Source organism: Euprymna scolopes, chromosome 6, assembly GCF_053919585.1.
Source record: "Euprymna scolopes isolate OS-2025 chromosome 6, ASM5391958v1, whole genome shotgun sequence".
Taxonomy (NCBI): domain Eukaryota; kingdom Metazoa; phylum Mollusca; class Cephalopoda; order Sepiida; family Sepiolidae; genus Euprymna; species Euprymna scolopes.
In genome coordinates this window covers 26,597,814-26,622,294 of record NC_136487.1, presented here as the reverse complement: position 1 = coordinate 26,622,294, position 24,481 = coordinate 26,597,814, and the positions used below count along the sequence as shown (strand labels likewise).

At 36.2% G+C, this 24,481-nt stretch overlaps 1 protein-coding gene across 1 annotated transcript in view; it reads left to right on the top strand.

Moving 5' to 3' along the window:
- The window catches only part of LOC145277586 (uncharacterized), a 110,833-nt gene that overhangs the window by 20,133 nt on the left and 66,219 nt on the right, over positions 1–24,481 (top strand). Inside the window, exon 2 of the mRNA XM_080129097.1 lies at positions 1,476–1,790. Coding sequence (XP_079985223.1) covers positions 1,476–1,790 — 315 coding nt within the window. The remainder of the gene's footprint in view (positions 1–1,475; positions 1,791–24,481) is intronic.

Here is a 24,481-nt window from a genome sequence, read left to right as displayed (position 1 = left end):
AGAAGAAGAATAAGTATATATATATATTGTAATAATTATTAAATATTTACAGACACTAGTGTTTCATCCTTTCAGGAATCATCAGTGCAGGGTGTCACAATTAACACCAGTCAAGGATGGAGTACTGCTACCACATCTGGGCAGGAGCTGCTAAAAACAGCCTATCCTGCCTTGACAGAGTACAAAATAGACTTTGTGGCTTAGTAGGGGATGCCCTTTTCTCTTCCCTGCAACCTCTCTCCCACAGAAGAGACGTTACAAGCCTGTCTTTGTTTTATCGTTATTTCCATGGCAGGTGCTCGTCTTAACTCCAATCTCTGCCCCCCCCCGCCAATCTTTCACGATAAACACCTGTCTAGCTGAAACCACTGTCAATAATTTCCCCACTCTTTATCTGTGCCTAAATAAAAACATAGATTCTATGAATAAAGCTTCTTTCTTAGAAGTGCATGCGTGGATCTCTCTTCCATTTGCCTGTTTCCCACCTGACTACAAGTTGGATGTCTTTAAGTCCAACATAAACAAATTCCTGACGGACCGTCCCCGTAAGTAAGACACTTTATCAGATCTCCAATACTAACGATTACTACAATACTATCCTATTGATTACTGTACATGCAATAACTCTTATCCCGAGTGGCCTCCGGGCCTTGATAAGTGGTGACCACCATGTAAAAAAAATATTTTAGCACCGGGCGTAATTTATTTCTTTAAAATATATTTAAAACTTCAAGTTTTTGTTTTTTATAACATTTTAACTGTAAATAATTTACATGACAGATTTGTTTTACTATACACATAGATTCAAAAAAGTTGTCAAAAAAACAAATAAAATATATCGATAAACATTGTATGATTTTCGAAGTGATTACACGTTTTAAAGTGAGTAAAACCACTACAAACCTTTCCAGATAGGTAGAAGAGTAACTTATCTTGCCTTAGATAACATTTGTTTGGAATATATTTGATTTTTGACCACTTTTTCGAATGTATGTTTATAGTAATACAAACCCCTAAAAACCTTTCCAGATAGGTAGAAAAGTAACTTATCTTGCCTTTGATAACATTTATTTGTTATATATTTGTTTTTGACAACTTTTACGAATCTATGTGCACAGTAATACAAACCCAAAAATTGATTTAACTTAGAAATAATATTTAAAATACATGTGCGTACACTGCACAAGCACCCTTATTATTATCATAATAATAATAGTAATAATAATAAAAAACTGATGTAGATGACATCGACTGGCGCCACTCCAACTAGTTGTGAAGGGTTAGGGAGGATGGAAAGACCAAGGTGGGAGAGTACTAACCAAATCTCCACTTTTGTGTTTTAGTTATTTATAATAGAAGAAAAAATTGATACAAATTTTAAAATCGTTTTATACTAATTTGTATTAAAAAAAAAACTGGACTTTTAATTTTTTGTATATCTTTTATTTTAATTTTACTTTTTATTTGAATTTCAGTTGAACTAGAATTGCCCCAGTACTTGGCTGTATCTTCAACTATGAAAATAAACTGCAGCTTTATAACAAATAGGCAACCTTATAAACTTGTCTTGGAAAACGGACATCAGGCGCTTGAAGCACCCTGGGATATCGGAAAGGATACTTACGTTTATGATGATGTTTCTGGAATAACTCTAAATTGGAAACTTAACTCACCACAGGACGGTCGTTACTCATTTGTCTTCTCACGACAGCTAAGTTGTAGTGACTTCACATGGTATAGATGCAAGGTTGAACGTCCTGAAGCCTTTTCTTCTAACAAAACATTACAAGGTAAGAACTGCAAATTGTATTTATTTATATATCGATATGATTTCATGAAAACTGATTTTGTTCAACATCTTGTCCCTCAGACAAGAGTAAAAGAATTAAAATCAAAAGTTTAAGATGTGTGTGATACTAGCAAAAAATAATGAACCATCTAAGTTTGTAGTTTTACAAACGTATGGTTTTCAGTGTTATTGTAAATAGAACCCTGCCTCTTTCTTCTTTGGCCATTTATTTTGTTGGATTGTAAATGGAATAGTCTTTTCATTTTTTTACGTCCAACTTCAATATCTCATTTATTTTAGGATGTAAACAAAACTTACGGGTTTTTTGTCCAATACTGCTATAATAACCCCATAAAAACCATTGTTCTATTATTTTTACAAGGAGGATCATTACTCAGTCGTAATGACTTCACATGGTATACATGCATGATTGAAACTCCTGAAGATTTTTCTTTTAACAAAACATTGTAAGGTAAGAACTGCAAATATTAATTTATATATAAACTAGCATTTCAGCCCACCGTTGCCCGAGTGTTTGGAGCTGTGTATTGATAAAAATAAAAAGTAGTAGTAGGAAGGCAGGCTCGAACCCGTACCACAAAGGAGGAAAAGAATGGGGAAAAACGTGACGTCTTTGCTGTTACGACCACCACCAAACCGGAAGAGATGTAGGTTTTAATTCATATAACTGAACTACATGCATAATGGCATATTTTAAACCATTATCCTGTCTCTATCTATATTTCTTTTTCTTTGTCCAACTTGCAAAATTTATTTTTTTGGCTCATTTTAATAAAATTAGGATGTAACAAAACTTAGCGGGTTTTTACCTAATATTAATATAACTCCAAAACATAATTGTTCCACTGCTCTTATAATCTACATACATAAAATGGAAAGAATAGTGATTGAAATTGTATCTGGAGAAACATCTTATCCGAACGTTTAAACGGATTTCCGTAAAATGAGGTATAAATGAACTACATGCATGATGGCATAGTTTAAACCATTATTCCGTCTCTATCTGTATTGATCTTTGTCCAACTTGCAATATCTCATTTATTTTTTTGGATCATTTTAATAAAATTAGGATGTAAGAAAACTTAGCGGGCTTTTACCTAATATTAATATAACCCCCAAAACACTATCGTTCCATTGCGCTTACATTGTTTGTGTTCTGAGGATTCCAGTTTTTTAAACAATAAATAGACTTTTTTTGAGTCCAACCAATGTATGCAAAATGATGAAAAGAATCAGGAACAAAGATAGGAAATAGTCAGTTTCGCCCTGCGCCGCCCACCTCTAGAAGAGAGGGATTTCTTAGCTGTAATGACCGTACAGAAAGAAGGAGACAGAAAAAAAAAAGGCAGAAGAAAACTCGCTCCTCGCAGATTCGTGGTTCATCACAAAGAACAATCCAACTGCCAGAACTACCTACACATGATCTGCAGGACACTGCCTGACTGCTTCTCAGCGTCCTGCCTTTATAGCGGCCTGGAATTATCTATTTGCATAATCGCGTGAGAGCACATGCGATTCTGCAAGAATTGCATAGGGTCAACACAAATAAAATCCCATGGACGCCATCTTGGAACTCTTTTTCCCTCAACCCGCAACACAACAACAGACGTATCCGAGGTAAGCTCTTTATTTCCCCCCATGATCTCATGATTACAAAGATGGCAGTCTAGTGGCAGGCGTTTTTGTCTGGTGCTCCTTCGTAAAGGCAAGACAGGTGGTCCTTCTTCCGCTTCTTCAGTATGGCTCAAAATCCTCTCCGTCGTCCTGCATCATACTCTCTGTCCTTTCAGAAGACATTGTACTGTCTGAGTCTTCCTCTCCCTCTGCTGTAACAACATAATGGCGAGGGCACAGATCCTTCATGTGGCGAGGCACACTGTCCACCAAAATTGATTGGTCACCTCACTCTTGCCGAATCTCATGGTACATCAATTTTGCAGTCTTTTGACCCACACGTGATCTCCAAACTGGTAAGAGCTGTTCTTGGGACCTGGGGACGCAGTTGCAAGATTGGTCTCCTTTATTCAAACTTTGTATCGATAAATCTTGTAGACAGGCACAGTGAAGGGAGATATGTCGTCTCTGGGTGTGATGTTATACCAGTAGACAGCCTCCTGTATGGGACAGCGCATTCTAGCCGCTATTTGTTTCACTGTACGGTGACATCGCTCCACTATGCCATTTCTGGCTGGAGCATATGCACAATGAAATCGCAAGTGAACTCCCCATTTATGTGCAAATGCTTGGAACATGTTGCTGCAGAAAGCCGTGTCATTGTCTAAAGGGATTTCATGTGGTGAGCCATGTTCGAGGAACACTGCCGCCAACTGATGAATCACGCTTGCTGAGTCTTGCCTTGCTAATTTCCTCCAAATGGAGAAACGCGATGGACCACAGTCTGTTAAAGTTAAAAAATGGAAGGTGCCATAATGCGTGATGTCCATTCCAATTCTCTGCCAATTCTTGTTCACTTCCAGCTTTCCCTTTTCCCACTTGACTGGCACTGGGTCAATGGACTGACATTTTTCACATTTCCGTATGACCGTTCTAACGGTTGCTTTTGTCGTGGTTAGGCAACTTTTTCTGACAAAGTAGGTAGTGCGTTGCACCCCCCAGATGTCCACTACTTTTGTAAATAGCCATGATTTGACTCTGATTCAGCTCGTCTGTGTGAACTGCGCCGATCACCGGGTCAAGCCTTTATTTCTTTTTCATCGCCTCAAACCACTGCTGTGGTACTTGTGTCAATCGGTCAGCGATGTTTTGTGCTGATGGAACCAGCGTCACATCCACTGTCAGTCTGTACTCTTTTATGAGCTCCTTGAGAGTGTTTAGTCACCTCCTAATAAGCATCTTCCTTGTTGCTTTGGTGTGTACTTGCACCTTTCCAGTTAGTGTGTCCGAGACCCAATGGTATACACAGACAGAATCTGTCTTTATGTGTAGCACCTTGCCCTGCCACTGAAGAGCCAAATTGATGCCTTTCAATACAGCGTCCAGTTCAGGTAAGTTGATGTGCTGAGAGTCATCTTCAGGTCACAGCCAATATGTGTCTCCCAACACAGTTTCACTTGTCTCCAAGGCTGCACCAATTGCCAGAGAACTAGCTTCGACCCATATATTCAGCTCTTTGCCGTCCACACACCAATTTCCCCGGGCTGGATCGTCCTGCTGCACAGATTCTAAGGTTTTGAACATCATACGATGCAGTACGGCATCCCTCGCTTCATCATCCCAGCCCTTTGTTACCAAACTTACTCTTCTTCTGAGTATTCCACAAGCCACATGAAGCCAACCACACACCGTAAAGTGCCTGACAAGTCGACCACACAGGGAGAACATTGTTTGTTGCATAACAATACTGGGAGCCTCTGGAATCGCATTTCCTCACTTCCACCGCAGTTCACTGCATTCCATCCTGATCGCCAATCCCAGCACCCGTGCACCATCCTTCAACCACTTTGAGTTCTTGCACTCCAACTCGAACTGTACTAGGTGTTCTCTTACACGGGTCGTAGGCAGCATGTTTTCATTGACAAAAATGTAAGCAGATTACAAAAATGTAAGCGTGGCCTACAATTTCTTCCTGGGATAATACTTCGCTGACAATTGCTCTCATTATCAGGGCACACACATTCAAGCCGAACCCCAAACGGGTCAGACAGTATTTTTTCCTGTCGATTCCCACAGTCTGGTATGGCCACAGCGTCTCATGGACCCGGACTTGTAGGTATGCTCTCCTGAGGTCCAGTAGAGAAACGTCAGAACCTTTTTGTCTTCATTCGTGCAGCTTAGCTGCACAAACATCTGTGTTGGCTGTAAACATGTCTATGTAATGATTTAGCTCCTGGTAGTCCATCACCGGGTGCACCTTGGCTTTGTTCTGCTGTATCACAGCCATCAGAGGAATTAGGCCTTGGGGTGGGGGTCCCAATTTATCCTCTGGGTACAGCACGAGCCAACCATTATCTATCCAGGTGTGGAGCTCCTGCATGTATTCTTCATGGATTTTTGTCAGTACTGGGTATTCTGACACTCGATTGTGTAGCCTTTCAGGGGGGTGATCCTCAGACCACTTCCATGATGCAGTCCACATTCGGCTTTGATGGTCAAAGGTGGCAGTGAAATCTGGTTCATTAATAGAAATGGCTGCGCATTCTCAGAGTTCTGCCTTTATAGCAGCTGGGAATTATATATTTACATAATCGCGGGAGAGCATATGCGATTCTGTGAGAATTGCATGGGGTCAACGCCAATAAAAACCCATGGACGCCATCTTGGAACTCTCTTCCACTCTTTTTCCCTCAGCCCGCAACACAACAACAGACGTATCCAAGGTAAGCTCTTTATTTCCCCCCATTTCGGTTATTGCCAATTCTGCTACAGTACCGAAACCTGTTGTCCACATCTTTCTTTACGACTCTTTCGACGAGATCTCGAGAATTCATGGAGGAAAAATGGAATTGTTATCACAATTTCTGGCGATAAGTTCGAGAACACGCTTTAAAAAGTCGAATTTAAAATACCTTAGTTTTCCACAATAACTGGCGATTAGATTTTGAAAAGTCGAATTTAAAATACCTTAGTTTTCCGCAACAACTAGCGACAAAGTCTACGAATTAACAACATGGTGTTCAAATAACTCACCTCAACAACACCCACTTGTGACGAAATATTCGAACGAGCAAAGCGAGTCTGAAAAACACCAGCAAACAATCATTCGGAGGGTCGGTACCGTAGAATCGGACGACTAAACTTTTTAGGATCAGGAAGCAAATCTGAGTGTTGCACTGAACTCTACAAAATTCTAAAGGATTGTTTTCTAGAAATCACCAACTTTCATTTCAATGCAACAACTAAAATAGAGATAAATTGTTGGACGGCCAAAAAATGAATGAAAAATTTGATTTTTTTATTGAACTTAAAATTCTCTTCTCGGTTTACGTGTTTTCCCCTAGGGCAGGGGTGGGCAAACTTTTCAGTGCAAGGGCCGCATTAAAAAATTCTAAATTTTACTGGGACGCATAGTATATTTTCCAATATAATTGATATTTAAAAAAGACAAAATAAAAGGATTTCAAAGAAAAAATCGAATTGATTTTCATTTATTAGCATTTTAAAGTACTATAGAAGACTCCTATAAAACACATTTATTTGAAAGATACAGTAACTTTAAACTTTAAAAGAAAATTTTATTAATATGTATTTTTAAGTATGAACTTCACATGAAACACATTTGAAAAACAAAATAACCTTGTTTTAAGAATAAAAGCAATTATTAAGTAACTCTGTTTAAAGAGATAAAAAAAATATATATCTTATGAATTAATATTTTAGAATAAAATCTTTAAAAGATACACATATAAAGTAACTCAAAGTACAAAAATGAATTTCTATATTAAAGAAGAAACGTCACAGGAATCATATTTATTTAAAAATAAAGTAACTCAATTTAAAGAGGAAAACATATTTGTATTGATATTTTAAAGCAGTAACTTGACATGAAACATATTTATTTGAAAAACAAAGTAGCGCAGCAACTGAGCAACAGAAGAATCAAAATGACACAACGAGAATGATGCAACTGACTGCAATCATTTACTATGAAATTAGGTATCAAGTTTCTTGTACTGATTCTTAACACTGACTGAAGATTTAAGTCTGTGAGAAGTGACCTGTTCTTTGATTTGTTGATTTTCAATATGGAGACAGTCTGCTCACATATGTAAGTTGAAGCAAATAACACAAAATTTTTGAGATTTTTAAACATTTCTGGGTGCAGAGATGCATAAAATTCGACTAGTGATTTATTTTCAAAGAGCCTTTTTAAAGAGTTGCAAATTAATAAGATCTACCTGTAGTTCTTTTCAACGTCACATACAAAAGGTAAGCTGAGCAAATCAAACTGTCCTTCAATTGCCTTGAAATCAGCAAATATTCTGATAAATTCCTCTTTTAGAACCATCAACTGGGAACTGTATTTGTCTGATAATGCTTGTGTTTTCAACAGAGGAAAATGAACATTTATTTTTTACATTTCAAAGACATTGACACGTTTGGTAAAATGCAGTTATAAAATAAATATGGCAAATATCTTTCTGAAGAGGGCTAATGCTGGTAAATATAGATAAGCACGCTATGTTTTTCTGTTGTTACAAAAATTGAACGGAACTTTAGGGACTGCCAAAACAATGTGAAAAAAACAAAGCATGATTCCGTGACGTCAGATTTGTGTTAACTATACGAACTATGGAAAAGCAGAAGCGACTTAATTATTTTTTAAAACCTTTGTTTATGTTCTTCAAACTGCAATTAATAATTAATCTTTGTTATAATTTTGTTAGGTTTTAAGATTTACAGTTTAATGATTAATAATATTATAAACATTTGTATAATAAATATGAAATACAGTTTTACTGAATGTCCATTTGGTTAACAACCGGCTTCTACATTTTGTTCGGTAAAAAGAGACAAACAAAATATGTGGGGGGGCCTACAAAATGCTTAATATTTGTGCAATAATATTTTCAAATCGGTTTTCATCTGGCGATAAAATAGCTGACAAGAGCTATGTTTATATTAAAACTTAATATTAAAATTTTTTTTTAATTAATTAAAAATCTATGTTGTAACGGAACATTTTGAAATAATGGAATTTTAATCGTTTTAATCTTTCAAAATTAATTAATTTTTAGGAAGTTTCTTTTTCTTGTCAATTCAACTGATTATAGTATATTAATTCGAAAAAACGCTATTAAAAAACATAATAATATTAAATTTATATCATTTTTAATTAATTTTAAACTTTAAGGTGAGTTTTTATTCATTATGTGTATTTAAATTTTTTAAAATTAAATATTTTTTTACTTATTTGAACTCTTATCTTTGATAATAAATAGAAATTTCGATAGATATAAATATATTTTGTTCAAATTTCGAAAAAATAAATATGAGGGGGAACACGCACTAAAAAAATATTTCCCCTTGTATATTTTAAGGAAATTGCATTTTATATGTAATTTCATTCAAAAATGGATAAGTTTTTTTTTTTTTTAAATTTTTTTTTATTACATTTTCACCCCAAACAAGGCAAATTGCCACTTTGGTGTAGGGGGCTACTATCAGGGGCAACAACTACTGGGGTACTATGTAGGGATTTGGGCAGCAAGGTGTCGGTTCACGTTACACTTGAACTTCTGCACGTCAGTACTGTTGGGGAAGCAGGGACCTGGAATGGAATTCCAGAGTCTTGCGGTTCTGGGGAAGAAACTATTGGAGTAAAAAGATCTTTTACATCTAGGGACCTCTACAGTGTGGGGGTGGGATCTAGTAGCCTGTCGGGTTTGTCGAGGGTGCTCGCATCGTGGGGGCACAAGTGATTGCAGTTCATCAGAGCATTCACCACTAAAATACTTGTAGAACAGGCAGAGGGATGCAACATTTCGTCGATGGGACAGAGGCTGAAGCTTAGATGCCAGTTCAGGGCCTATCAGATTTGCGACTCTCTTTTGAACCTTGTCAAGGAGCGAGAGACTAGTAGCAGATGCACCAGCCCAGATGTGGCAGCAATACTCCATACATGGGCGAATGGTGGCCTTATAGAGGTACAGGATACTTTCGGGTGTTAGTAGTTTTCTAGCACGGTAGAGAGAGCCTACCTTTCTTGCAGCGGCCCTGGCAATGCCTTCAATGTAATTGTTCCAACTCATGTTTCCTGTGAACGTTAGGCCAAGGAGTTTGAAAGATGGACTCTCAGATAAAGAGTCGTTGGCCATTGCTATTGGTGGTAGAGAGGGTTTCTTGTAATTATTGAATGAAACTAGTTTAGTCTTGGCAGCATTGAACGCGACCAACCACTTTTGTCCCCATTCCACTACAGATTGGAGGTCTTCCTCTAGTGTTTCTGCCATTTCTTTAGAAATGTGTTCATTCGTCTTCCTGTCGTGTCTGCCATAGAGTGTAGTGTCATCAGCATATATACCCATCTCAGAGGCAATGTTGTCGGGGAGGTCATTTATGAATATCAGGAACAATAGAGGTCCAAGGATAGAACCCTGGGGCACTCCCGCATTTATATCATATTGTTTAGATGTGCGACCGTCGAGGACTACCTGGATTTTTCTCTTATCTAAGAAGGATTTAATTATGTTAAGTATTCTACCAGTGATACCGTAAGATCTAATCTTCCTGAGGAGACCCTCATGCCATACCCTGTCAAAAGCCTTAGATATATCTAGAGCTACCGCTCTGCCAAGTAATAAAAATTTCACGAAAATCTGACTTCAATGTCGGCGTGCCTTCATGCAGCCATTTTTTACGTAATAAAAATCAATAGAATTTTACGAGTTAAATATTTTTCAATTTTTGAACTTTAAAAATCTATCAAAATTTTTCTATTGGTTCAATTTTTACGATATTTTAAGGGTCAATGTGAAATTTTATGCTCTTTCCAATAAACCAAATATATTTTAAATGTTTTTTTTTTCAAATTCACCCCCTCCCATTTTGAAATTATTAAAATTGTAAGACATTTATGTACCAAAGTTTTATATATCACAAATTGAAGATTAAAGATCAATAAACAAAATATTCTAATTTAAAACAAAAAAAAAAAAATAGTTTTTTGGAAATTTGCCTGTAAAGTCCAAAGTGTAAAACCTTTCTTTTAAACCACGTTGATATTTTTTTAATGAAAGCTCATGTTATGCTTTTATCGTCAAGTAAATACCAGACGTTGACGGCAAATTTTTCTATTTCATTCAATGTTTTCTTTTTTTAGATATTAAAAAAAAATTCAGTCGATAAAGAAGTATTAAAATATATCAATCAAAAACTCGTTTATTTCATTAAAAGAATTTTAAAAATATCGATGAAGTGGATTTTTTGTTTTAGGGGAAAAACTTATAAGTGAATGTGCGTTTCTTTTTAACTACGGAGGACGAAAAATACTAATTTTGGTTAACACACGCAATAAAAAAGAGACGGGGTTGCATTACTATACACATAGATTCGAAAAAGTTGTCAAAAAACAAATATATAACAAATAAATGTTATCAAAGGCAAGATAAGTTACTTTTCTACCTAACTGGATATGTTTTCAGTGTTTTTATTTAATGTAACATGTTTATTTAGCTCGAAAAACATACTGTGTTTACCGATGTATTGGAAAATTCAAAATGGCACCGACTCTCTCTTTAACACGGTAAGTTTGGGAAAAGGTGCTTTAAATATAAAACTAGACAAAATACTGTTAGAAACTCGCTCAATATATGTTACCGTGACATAGGTTGACATATATTCGGTGGGTTTTTAATAGTATTTTGTCTAGTTTATTATTTATAACACCTTTTCCCAAACTTACTGTGTTAAAGAGAAAGTTGGGCGCCATTTTGAATTTTCCAATACATCGGTAAACACTGTATGTTTTTCGAGCTGAATAAACATGTTACATTGAATAAAAACATGAAAAATATATCCAGTTTGGAAGAAAACTAACTTATCTTACCTTTGATAATATTTATTTGTAATATATTTGTTTTTGTCAAATTTTTCGAATCTATGTGTACAGTAATACAAACCCAAAGAGACATTATTTATGTCACTTGGACAAATCCATATTTGATAAATTTCATATTAGCAGCAGCAGCTCTTTAAGCTTGCCGCAAAACACGTTACAAAAATGCGATTTTCTAGGACCCTCGCTTTAAAAAATCCTTTTATTAAAAAAATACATGAAATTTAAAATATAAATATGGATAAATTCTTAACAATGAAGAATGGAACTACCCATTTAATAGTATATTTTTTTGGCATTTATATATATATACATATATTTATAAGCAAGTCAAAATATGTTGATTTTCTTTATATTTTTTTAAAGAAAACCGCTTTAAAAAACAAATATTGCATATTTTGCTATTAAACCTGTTATTTTTTTTAAAATTTGATCTTTGCTCCTTTAATTGAAAAAAAAATTAGGGTTTGAATTACATTTTTCAAGTAGTTATAAGCTTCGAAAAATAGTAAGTTGAATTATTAAAGTTCTGATCATCATTTTTAATGGCCACTTCCTGATACATCTACTCATGCAGAGAATGATCCGCGTTTTAAAAAGCCATTCTAAATATGGGGAAGGGAGGGTGTTTTGTACCTATTCTGTACTTTAACCTTACAACTGAATAAAAAAAACATATAATAAAACTTTAATTAAACGTGGAAATACGATTTTAAAAAATAGCGCGGATCACTCTCTGCATTAGCACCAATTTTTGTAACAAATTAGCATAATTACAGATGTAAACAAAAGTCAATATTTTAACTTACTAAAATGTTTGGAAATGGCAACAGGAATTTATAAGATGTCCTTTTTTTGGAGATTCTAAATATCATATGAAAATTTTTAGTGTCTTTTAGGAGTAACGGAGATGGGAGAGAGAGAGTTCGCTAAGGTCGGTCGGCGGTACCCCAGACTACAAGCACCAGATTTTATGGTCACCACAATATTTTTAGTATATTAAAATAATTTATTGCCTGTTTTCGGCCAGGCAAAGGTTTTGGGCGCGGCAAATCAAAAAGGATCCTATAAAACTACGCCTGGCAGTCTAGCTGGGAACCAAGTGTGAACTTACCAGTCCCCATAAAACAGTCATATTTTTTTTTAATGCGTAATTCGTAATGTTTCTTGGTTTTCTTTTACTTTCTTTGTTTTTTTTTTCTTCATAAATTTAGTTAGATTGTTAACGAAGATACTTTTTCATCTCCAAATTTTCATTTTTGCAAGAATCTGCCCGTACTTGTGTCCGGCAGTCCGCACGGCCATGAGAAAACCACAATTCAATATTCAGTATTTGGAGGGACGCAGGAATTCCTTTGGCGGGCCGCATGCGGCCCCGCGAGCCGTAGTTTTCCCACCCCTACCCTAGGGTTTTCTCTCAAAGAGAATATTAAATGCTGTGACAAAAGGAACTTGATATCAACTTTTTCTGTCAAGCAAAAAAGGCGAACTTTAATTGAGAGAGAAAGAGAGAGTGAGAGGGGGGAGGGAGAGAGAGAGAGAGAGAGAGGGGGTAGAATTGTTTTATTAACCTTTAAATCTACATTGGGTTAATCTACATAAAAATTCGTAATTAATTTTCTTCCCACGATTCAAAGTTATATTCATTTTTCCCTTTTCTTAAAAGAGAAAATTAAAACCCATGTAAAACTTAAAATCAGCTTTGTTACATATGTGGAAGTTGCAGATTGATTTACACAACAAAACGAAGAAAGACACAGGCTGAATGGGTTTAATATTAGATGGAACAACGACAGAAGGAGATAAAAAACGAAGAGGGACCAGTTGAATTACTTAAATACCAGATACAGCAACCAGAGGGAATGTGGTGAAGTAGGAAAAAAAAAGAAATTAAAAAAAATATATATAAGACACGCACTCAAAAAAGCATGTGGCACACCGACAAAAACGGTACTGCAACAGTTTCTACAAGTCTATAGGATCACACCTTATTCTAACACATCATCAGCATTATTCCCAACAGAGACTATGTTCCAGCGAAAAATAAGGCCTGTATTTGAAAAACTTACAAAAAAAAAATTAAGGAGTTCTATTGTGTTTAAGAAACGCTATCAGCCCCCCCCCCAAAAAAAAAGTTTTCAACAAAACTTACAAAAACTACACGTCATTCTGGGAACTGGACTCAACAGACAAAAGAATCAGAAATATGGTGTACATCATTCAAGGTCCTAAATTCATGCACAAAGACACCTTAATCAAATAAGAAAGCGTATGTACCTCACGAAGAAGTCATTGAGATGATATATGACACTTTCGACATTGAATCATCTCAAGCAGCGCCAGAACGCCGCCTATCGGAAGGGGAAAGAAAATTTGTGGATCCTTTAACTATCGATCCAAATAGGAAAAAAGTATGGCGAAGTAAGGCTTGAGAGAAGGAGTTTATACATATTAACTCATAAACAACTCTTTTAACCATTATATAAACCACGAGGTTAATACTCTCGGAGGAAAATATCGCGACCTTATGTGAGACTTTCTAACTTAACAGTCGGAAATACCGACATCCTTTTTTTTTTTGTATTCACGTTCTTGTATAATATATTCTCTCTACCTAAACCTGTTGTTTGCATCTTTCTTTATGATATTTTCACAATAACAGACACAACAATTCACTTTCGTCTCTTAGCGCCACTATTATTACTCTTTCTTTGAGTGGTTCTGTATATTTAGATATCAATCTTCAAAATCCATCGACGTGTCATATCTTTGAATATACATATTCTATTTTAAAATTATAATTCAATCAAATTGCATCGCAACGCTGTAACCGATTTGCCGTGTCGAGCCAAATATTTTTATTGACAGTTGTGGTCTGTTTGAAGAATATTGCTTCACGGGGGGAGAGATGTAAAGAGATCTCTTGCTCAGGTCAGGGACTGACCTCTGGCTTTGGTCGTGATCGTCTATACTGATGGGAAAGTCCTCACATGGGTCTCAGCGTCACAGCTCCTTGTTGATTTCTGCTGAAAGCAAAAAGCTTCGCATGCGCTCCAGAAAAGAAAGACAGACTCAGGTTTTGTTACTACGAAAAAGTTAATTTCATGAAAGTTCAAGTTTTTACATATATATAACGTTCAGTTCGATTACACCAGAAAATATAAAGATTTGCAGCGAATCTTATTCTTTGTTCTCACGATGGCGGTCAAGATGGATGGAGAGGGGTGTGGCGTCCTCGGGGAGCGTGTGTTTCTCTCGAGAGTTGGCTTCAATCTGTCTATTTTGCCACAGGTATGCGCTCTTATACTAAGGTGACGGGGTGGGTCTGACGATTCGCTAAACCAAGCAAGGCCAGACACGTTTCTGGGGAATCTCCGGATGCAATTTGCGTGTGTGCATGTCAGCAATTTGTCCGCAGTTTCGTAAATCTGCGACCAAAAATGAAATCCTTTTCACACGACCCCAAGGGCTCAAACCCTGTCAATTTTCTTTACTCAGAAATTCAGAACGTCTGAGCTGGGGTTCTTCAAGCCAGACGAATGTCATCGCTCCTTATTCTGACATTTCCTGTCATTGTTTTAAACAATAAAAGAAATATCTGTTTCTGCTATTGTTCCAAACAATGAAAATATCTGTCTGTTTTTTTTATCAAACACAATAAACTCGTCCCTTTTTATAGGTCACTTGCTGCTGTCCGAGATTCAATTAACGTTTAACGGACAATCGCAGCATATTTACCCGGTCTTACTCAGGGTTTTAAGGGGATTTTAACTTCTCCAATGGGGAGGAGTATCGCTCATCAAGACGGTCACGTCATAGAGAGACAACAGAAAAAAAATTATCACAATCGGGCCCAAACAATTTCATCCACGTGACCCGGCACGATTCTGAACTTCAATTAAAAATCCGAACAACTCCATCGATTCAACACGACATGATCAATTTGGTCCCGAATATCTCCGTCGATTCAAACCCGAGTCCACCGATTTGACACGACACGATCCCAAATGAAATAACTCAATATGGCACGTTACCAGAGCAATCTTGGCAGTTACTCTCCGAATGACTCTGGTATCGGCTTTGGACAAACTCATTTTCAGATATTGGTATATAATTCTTGAGTGTTTCCGCACATGCTCGTCGTACAGAATAAATCATCTTTGGTATAAAATCCTGTTAAATATTTTTTTATAACGTTAAACTCATTTTCGATTTGACTTTTTTATAACGTATATTATTGTTAAACTCATTTTCGATTTGACTTTCTGTGAGCAGAAACGTTCTCGAGGCATGTGCTATTAGCTTTGTAAATCTGTCTTTGAACCCAGTCCCTCATTACTAATATTTGCTGCTATAATTATTTTCCTTTTCCAGTCAAAATGTGTTAATGATAGATCTGCTAGCAAACAGCTTTTACTTTTGTTAAAAGTCTGTTTTCATTCTTTTGACCATATCTGTTGAGATCGGAGTTACCGATCACTCCGACGATAACTAATTGAATAGTATAGCGAGTACAATGTATACAAGACATTTATTTGCAAACAGAGCATAAATAACATAAGAACATCCGTGCGGTGTACACGTGTAAGCAGAGATTACCTGAAGGTGTACTGAGTGCTCAGAAAATTTTGTTAGCATTGTTGCATTTAAGTAATAATTAATTGTTGCACTTAAGTAACGATTAATTGTTGTATTTAAGTAACGATTAATTGTTGCATTTAAGTAATGCTTAATTGTCGTATTTAAGTAACGATTAATTGTTGTATTTAAGTAATGATTAATTGTTGTATTTAAGTAATGATTAATTGTTGTATTTAAGTAATGATTAATTGTTGTATTTAAGTAATGATTAATTGTTGTATTTAAGTAATGATTAATTGTTGTATTTAAGTAATGATTAATTGTTGCATTTAAGTAATTGTTATGTAGCGGTTCGCTAAGGACAACCGATACATAAAGGTTAAAATAAAATCCCTTTTTATTAACTTGAAAGGTGGACATCGAATGTCGATAGTCCACTAGTATGAATTAAAGAAAATAAAGAATTCGCAGTGTAAATAGAAAAAGTCGGACGATCGTAATTGTTGACAAAACGAGAAATCAGGTTACTGGAATTCGCATATTTTGCACGGCATTCTACGGCGAACAAAAACAATGAATGGAATTTCCTGAGAAATATAACAATTAGTAAACAGGTGGATTATCAGCACGTGCAGAAATAATCGCCCGACTAAATAAATAAAACAAAAACGTGTTAAGGACTCACGTGGAAACCGAGACCTAAATTCCTAGGTCCTTGGAATTGTCTGTTGGTTATATGTAAATTAGCTCTAGGACGCGTGACGTCAGAAAGTTGAGCTGAATGCCATATAAGGAACAGACGCGCGACAGAGAGAGACAGAGAGACAGAGAGGAGAGAGAAAGGCAACAGAACGTCGCTGAAGACTGCATCGTCGAAACGTCATTCCCTCCTCAGATTACTGTGAGAACGCTGTTACTATCGCTGTGAATTTCAAAACTACCAAAAGAAAAAGACGAACAGTTAAATTATAAATATGTATGATATTATAAAATATAATTTTATACAAAAACAAAGCAATTGTGACTTACGTCTTTAATACATGTTTTAAGTTACGGCTGATCGTTCTAAGTTGTCAACCGATTTGTTTTCAGGTTCAACACTGTTATGACATTTTTTGACATTTGGCGAGAGGCAAGATCGAAAAAAAGTGCCAGTCTAAGGTGAGATAACTCACTAGTCTTAACTCGTTGTCATGACAACCGCTTAGTAAACAGGTGAAACCACGGACGATCGACGTAATTAAAATTGCTGTGTGCCACAACCAGGGGGTCCTACGAACTACTACGATTCCCAACCTGGGGGCCACACCACAGTACAACATAATGATTAATTGTTGTATTTAAGTAATGATTAATTGTTGTATTTAAGTAACGATTAATTGTTGCATTTAAGTAATGCTTAATTGTTGTATTTAAGTAATGATTAATTGTTGTATTTAAGTAATGCTTAATTGCTGTATTTAAGTAATGCTTAATTGTTGTATTTAAGTAATAATTAAATGTTCGTGATTAAAGATATTGTTCATGGCGGAATCAAATTCTCTTACCTCTTTTTTGTTTTATTTTACTTCAGTCGAAGTTCTCAGAAGCCAAGAGGCCCACAACCTGGGGCTAACACTTGAACTCTATATTGTCGGAATTTATCTTGCTTCCTGATAAATTCGACGCTAAAGTAACTAACCTGAAAAAAAAACAGCATGAAACAAAAGAGGGGGAGGGGTTAAAGAATAAAATATAAAGGTCTTGATTTGAAACGAAGAAGAGATTTTATTTACAATAATAAGTTGCAAATTTTTCCCTTTGCGGGCATCAAACTTATGAAACGCCAAGGTAACATATTATGAAAAAAATAACACTGGTTCTTATAAAGATGTGTGTATCCATTAACGAATTCAATAATAATATTCAAAATAGTATCTCCTAATCATACTCGCATATGAAATTAACTTTAGGAGCATACTCACAAATTGAAAGCCAGTCGGGCACGTGCCTTTTTTGTTTAAAGCCCTTTTAGAATTGTCTCCACCTCCAAGTTTGCATGCAAACTGTAGACACACAGATGAATTTCAGAAGCAAGACCTCGTCGCTTGTCCAGATAGGAGATTCCAAAATTCCTTGTCACATCAAAAGGTATTTTCTTTAAAATAATTTCACTCCTTCTAAAATACGTGCAAAACCGTAGTCACGTAAATAGTTTCCAGAAGTATGTCACGTCATGTTTCCGGGTATTAATTTCTTGCCGGGTTTTCTTCTTTGAAGGAGGCTCGTCAAAATTCCATTTTCAGCGCTGGGCAATGAACAACACGTTCAATCTCCACATCAGCAGAATTTCAAAAGAGCAAGAATCTCGCGCTGGGCTCGTGACATCATCACAGAGCTAGCATTTCCCTTTTCTCAAATTAAAGGGAGTTTCGTACAAATCCAAAATATACGAAACTAAAAATCATAAAGGATATGAAATACAGAAAATCATATATAAGAACCAGATAAAAAATAATAAATGTAAACAGGGGGGGGGGGAGATACACCATTATTGGTACAAAAAAAATTCCAACAATATGAGATACATAGATAATCGAATGTTCTATTTAAGTTCTTCGTCTCTCAAACACTGAGTTAGTAAACAAATTGAGAACACAATTTTCCTCTCTCCCAATTAACCATTTTTATACGTTGTAGTATAGTCTGGTGGAGTATCCAGCTTCGTGCTATTACCTGAGGTAACATCACTTGGAGAAGGTGCTCCATTCCTCGTAAAGGCTAATGTGGGTTAGCCATAGTGAGAAGATCTTATTTGGCCAGCGAATACTATATGATTTTGAATATTTGGTCAAGGTTTACTTCTATGGAAAAAGTATCCTCATGTCAAGTTGTTCTGACAAACCCCTTTACAGAGAGAACTTAGACACTCGAGGACAATGTCTAGCAGGCATTCAAGTCCTTATCTCGAGAATGCATGCATGTGTGCAGGCGAAAGATTATTTCCTGATTGGTTCGCAAAGCCATGTGTTGACTCGCCTGTTCATGATTGGATCCATGCGAAAAGAGAAGGAAAAACAGCGGGAGAGACAGGTCAACGGTCACAGGAATACGCACGTGCCAATTTTCATGTTATGTAATTGTGTTGCGTGTCTGTGATCTTACTCTGCGTGTGTGCTACACGCGTATAGATTGCTTTGTGTCTGTGTGTTCGAGCTAGACAAAAGTTAGTTTAGCAGTCGCAACGGTTCAATATATATCCACTTTGTGCCATTTTTGCCAAATTATTTAAGGGAGATCTGATATTGTTAGAAACCCTACCTACGAGTGAACTTTCCATACCTAATAAATACAGCTATAAGCTCGTAACGAGGTAAGAGCCGCAAATGAGTGGCACACCAGTTGGAATTCTGACCACAACAGTCTGACAGAAACTGGACCATTTCAGTGACTTTTTAGTTATCGGACCGAGGCAAATGGTCTGGGTAGCTCTAGGAGATAAAACCTTATAGGCTTTGCCCTGCAGCTTTCGGGAGAAGGAAGTTTATTGCTTGTTGTCTGAGGCGCCCTCACCAGAGAATGCCGACGGAGTTGCTCAGATTTATTTTTACATATCAAACTGCTTTATCTTTAGGGGCGCTAAATCATTGATCTCACCTTCCGACCTTGTGTCACATCCTTTTGCGGTGGGAGAAATATAAATAGAGAGTAAAAAATGAATGACTAAGTAAGTCAGAACGAGGACGAGAGAAAGCACTCTCATCATCCAGGTTACTTATGCCCTACATTTTACCAAGAATATACTATTCGACTTGATATCCACATCCGTGTTATTCTCTCATTAATCATGAATCATAACAACTAGCGAACGGGTATATGAGAACTCACGACGGTAATTCGAATTTAAAATACTTTAGCGCTCCACAACTGCTGAAAAACATAACATTGCAAAAAGAAATTCAAAACAAATTAAAAAAAAAACATACACAGATTAGGACGTTAAATTATCAGAAAGAAAGAAAAAACACAAACATCTACAAATCAGTAATTCGAAAATACTAATAAAACTGTAAAACTTCCGTTCTGGTCGTCATAACCGAAGCAATATATTGTCTTTGACAACCCACAAAAAAGTCACTGTAATGAAAAAGTCCAAGTCTGAGGATGCTTGAAAGAAGCTTTATTTTACTGAGAACTACACAGGGACAAGCCACTATGAGTACTGCCGTTGATTTAACGAAAGACTGAAAGAAAGAAAGAAAGCTCAAGGGAAATTATTCACTTCCGGAGAGTATAAGCTGAAGTTAGAGTTCGTTTTTTTTTCAGTACAGTTACTAAACGAAGAAAAAAAACTTTACAATAGCAAAAACTCTTAGGGAGAAGGATTTTTGCACCCTTCCTTCTCTAATTTTAGAGAAAAAAAAATAATTGGGTTAAAACTTGCGTGGGTCGTGTTAAATAGTCTTTATACTCGTTCATCCGAATCTTTGGAATATCGGTACGTTCTATAATGTATTAGTTCTTAGAATCACTCCCATTTCTAATCATGTGGAGTCTTAAGCGTCCTAAGAATCATTTTAGCATTTAAAGTCGCCACAGATAGCTAGTTTAGATGTTAAGTAATATGACGTTAAGGAAGTGGTTATATAGATATACCAGAACATTTCTTAAATATTTCTCTGTAGGCTACAAGACCATACATTTACCCGTGCCCATTATTTTCCCCCTAAATTCCGCTTTGCTTATGAAAGACGGACATATTTGAAACATTATGGAAGATCTAAAGTCAGTTTTTGCGCAAATGCTTAATTACCGACTGAAGAACGTGTGCTTTTTCAACAGCACCAACAATTAATGTTTGAAGAAGCCATGCTTTTCAACAAAATGACCAGAAAGTACAACGAGTGTTCTTTCTATTACAAAAAAAAACAAGAAGACAAATGTTTTGCAATAAAAATAACAAGAAGAAAAACAACACCGTCTACTGAAAGAGCAGACAATAGCTATTGGTTCAATTCCAGAAACAACAGAAAGAATTACTTATTAAAGCATTAAATAAAAAATGAACTTAGTGACAATAACAACACAATATGAAATACAAAAGAGACATCCACTATCTTCCGGACGAAGATAAAACATTTGAAATTTTCTATAGAAGCTACGGATATCTTTTTAACGGTAGAGTGCAAGGATTGGTTGGACGTTGAAAATTTGCCTACTCTTAAGAAAACCAAAACCGGCAGAACATAGTAAGTTTGTCGACTATATTCTACCGAATAAAACAAGCAAATTATATTTCTCGGACGCAATTAAACATTTGTCGGAATTATTTAGCCCAAGTATGACTCTATTTCATAAAAGATGGAAGTGTCTCAACTTGACAAAACTAGATCAAGATTATTATCCATTGTAAATAAGCATTGTAACGACTTTCGATTGTCAGAATTACCAGCCGACGACTTCAAATACTTAATATTCGCACAAGAGCTTGCCTCTGGTAAAAACGCAGAGAGAAGACATAGAGTTTTATCGAGACTAGAAAGTGAACCATGTCTCACTCTGCAAAAACTGGTTGAAGATTGGTAATCAGGGTTAAAATAGATTCCAGAAATATCGAGGATATGTTAAAAGAATTAAGTACAAGCTAAAATATCACTTCTCCGGGAAAGGTAAAGAAAGAAAACAGTATGTCCATCACAAGAAAAAAATAGTTGTTCCTTTCAAAAACAAAATTACCTCCAAACTTATGCGATTGTTGCAAGAGACAATGTTGGGCGACAGACACCGTTGTACCGAAACAAGACATGTAACAATTGTGGCAAAATTGGTCACAAAGCTGTGTATTGTAGAAACAAAAGGAACAATAGAAACAGCGTCAGACAATCTAGATAAAAAAAGACAGATAAGAATCTACGGAAATACCTTGTGGTCACTAACCTAAATAAAACAGTTAAACTCTAATCAGACTCTGGTTCGAACATCTCGATCATTGATCTTCACACATGGAGAAAATAAAATTAAAAAACAACAATTAAAAGAGAGACAAAACAGCTTGTGCAGTTAATGGAGACAAAATCAATTTTTAAGGTTAAATAACATTACCTGTAACACTAAATGGTGTCACAATGAAATTGAAAGATTTCGTCCATAGAAATTTTGAAAAAAATTTATTTGGTACTGATAGGATGGGTCGGTTTAATTTGTAGAACCAACCAATAAATAATTTTGTTAAAAGGTGGAAAATACGACTACGGAAGTTCCAGACAAATTAAAAGAGAAATTTTCGAAGTTTTCTCAGTGGGACTATAGAAATGTACTAAGGTAATAGTCAGATTTGAGCTAAAATAAAAAAGTTCAGTCCGTATTCAAAAGGAAAGGAAATCTCATTTGTACTAGTAGAATAAGATAATAAAGAGAAGCAAACAGATTACGTCCGCACTGCTAAAAGGCAGTCTTGGCCAGGCCTTTCACATTGTTACTCCCGCAAACTTCAATCCTGTGTGTAACACTGATTAGTATCCATGATCATGAACTTAGCTATTTTGAACGTGACGGGTATGAGATCTGTGGCTTGCCTATTGAGGAATCTTGTTGCCCTTAATGTAGATAGTGTTGCATTACAGGAGACAAAGTTCGATTGCTATGGGGATTGTTGTGTTCTGACGAGCGACTTTGACATCTTTTCAGCATCCAGCAATGTCTATAGTTCTGGTATCTCTTTGTTAATGAGCCGCACCATGTCAACATAGCATAGTGAGTGTTATTCATATAGATGTGGTGGGCCGGCTGGTCGTGGTCGATGTTGCGATTGGAAACAGTAACTTTCGGATTGTTGCAGTTTATACCTCCAACATTGCTGTCATAAAGATTTCATTTTTTGGTCAGTTGGAAGTCTTTCTCACGAGGCTGGAGTGGATAGTACTAATGGAGGGCTAGAATGCAACCCTAGACCCCAAAATAGATAAAGAGGGGACTAGAATCGGATAAGTGTAAAAGCAGTCTGTCTTACCTGGTGGCCTCATGTAATTTTGTTGACAAGCAAAATGTACACATGACAATATTCTTCCCGTTAGTTAAAAGAGATGACGTAATTTTTAATCTTGTCATACGTTTACTGGGTTAGGTAATTCTAACCATAAAATGGTAATGGTCAAATTAAATTTAAGCGATATGCCTATGGAAGTAAAATACTGGAAATATAAAACTTATGAGAACAGCTAACATTACTACTTCAATTGGAAGTAGGTAGTAGGCAAACGCTATAATACAAGTTAGAAGTTTTTGTGTTCAATACAGCTAAAGCCTTACTTTAAACAGGAATCAGACCACAAAGCGTGTAGAAGATAAGCTGACCTGAGCGGTGGCTGGGAGCGATCCCCTAAAGATAGTGTGACATCCTACCTATAGTAAAATAGACCTAGGAGTCGCGGGCTAAAATGAAAAATTATGGCGAATTTAATCTATTTGGTCGGAGATTTAACCTAGGAGGAGTTATTTTAAATCCAACGAGGTATAACTTTAAACCATTTTTTTGACTTTTATAAATGTTGTTGGTCGGTTGAAGTTCTTACGTACCATGAGTGAGAACCTACAGTTGTATTTGGCTTTGTCGAATCCTAAATCCAGATGCAGATGGAATTATTATTATTAAAACAAGTCGTACTGACAGGTTGATGTCAAGGGGTTGTGTCAAGAATAACCCTCAAGCTAAACTATGTTTCCGTGAAAATAAATGAATATTTATTATTTTATCACTACTACTAGTATAACACTATAGGCCGGCCAATAGCGTGGCCGACCCACGTGTTATATTAATGTCCTAGAAACGATACCATACTGTGACAATTGTTGGGTGTGGCCGGCTCCTTCACTCTCTCATGATGAAGTTTTGTTCTGGTGGTATTCTGGTTGAAATCTTCTTCAGGTTGGGGTTCCTTTGACTGGAATCGTCTTGAGGCCCATTTCGATATTTAAGTCAGACAACACGACACGACACAATTGTAATATATGAGAAACCTTAACTATTTTATTTCTATACATAAATATATTACAATATTTTACAATGTTTTACAAAAAGGATCAAAAATACTTAAACTTTTTAAATTATTAGACTGAGATAGCTGCATTGATAGTTCTAACTATTACTGATGGGGAGTGGGTAGCCCCCCCTTTCGTTTACAGAGAGGCAAAAATTACGTGCTCACCCCATGGCTGTCTGGTGAAAAGAGATCGACGGATTAGGAAGTGCATTGTGACTCCCCTTTCCCTCTATATTACTCTGCGTGAGATCCAATCACCTCCCGATGGCCCGTGGTACTATCAAAACATAGTACCACACCAGCAGTGAAATATCTTGCTTTAAACAAAACTAAATAAAATAATAAAAAGAGTCGTTTTTGGCATCGGAAATTCCGATATCAATACACTCAAAAGGTCCGATCTTTCCGATTCCTGATTCCGATTAATCGTCCCAACGCTCATTGATATCCTGAAATAACAAAACCCAATACCTAATTCCACAGTAATAAGCAAACAGCTACACCTTAATTGAAACCTTGTTTTAAAGAAGCACAAATGCAAGTTTTTTGATCTGGAAG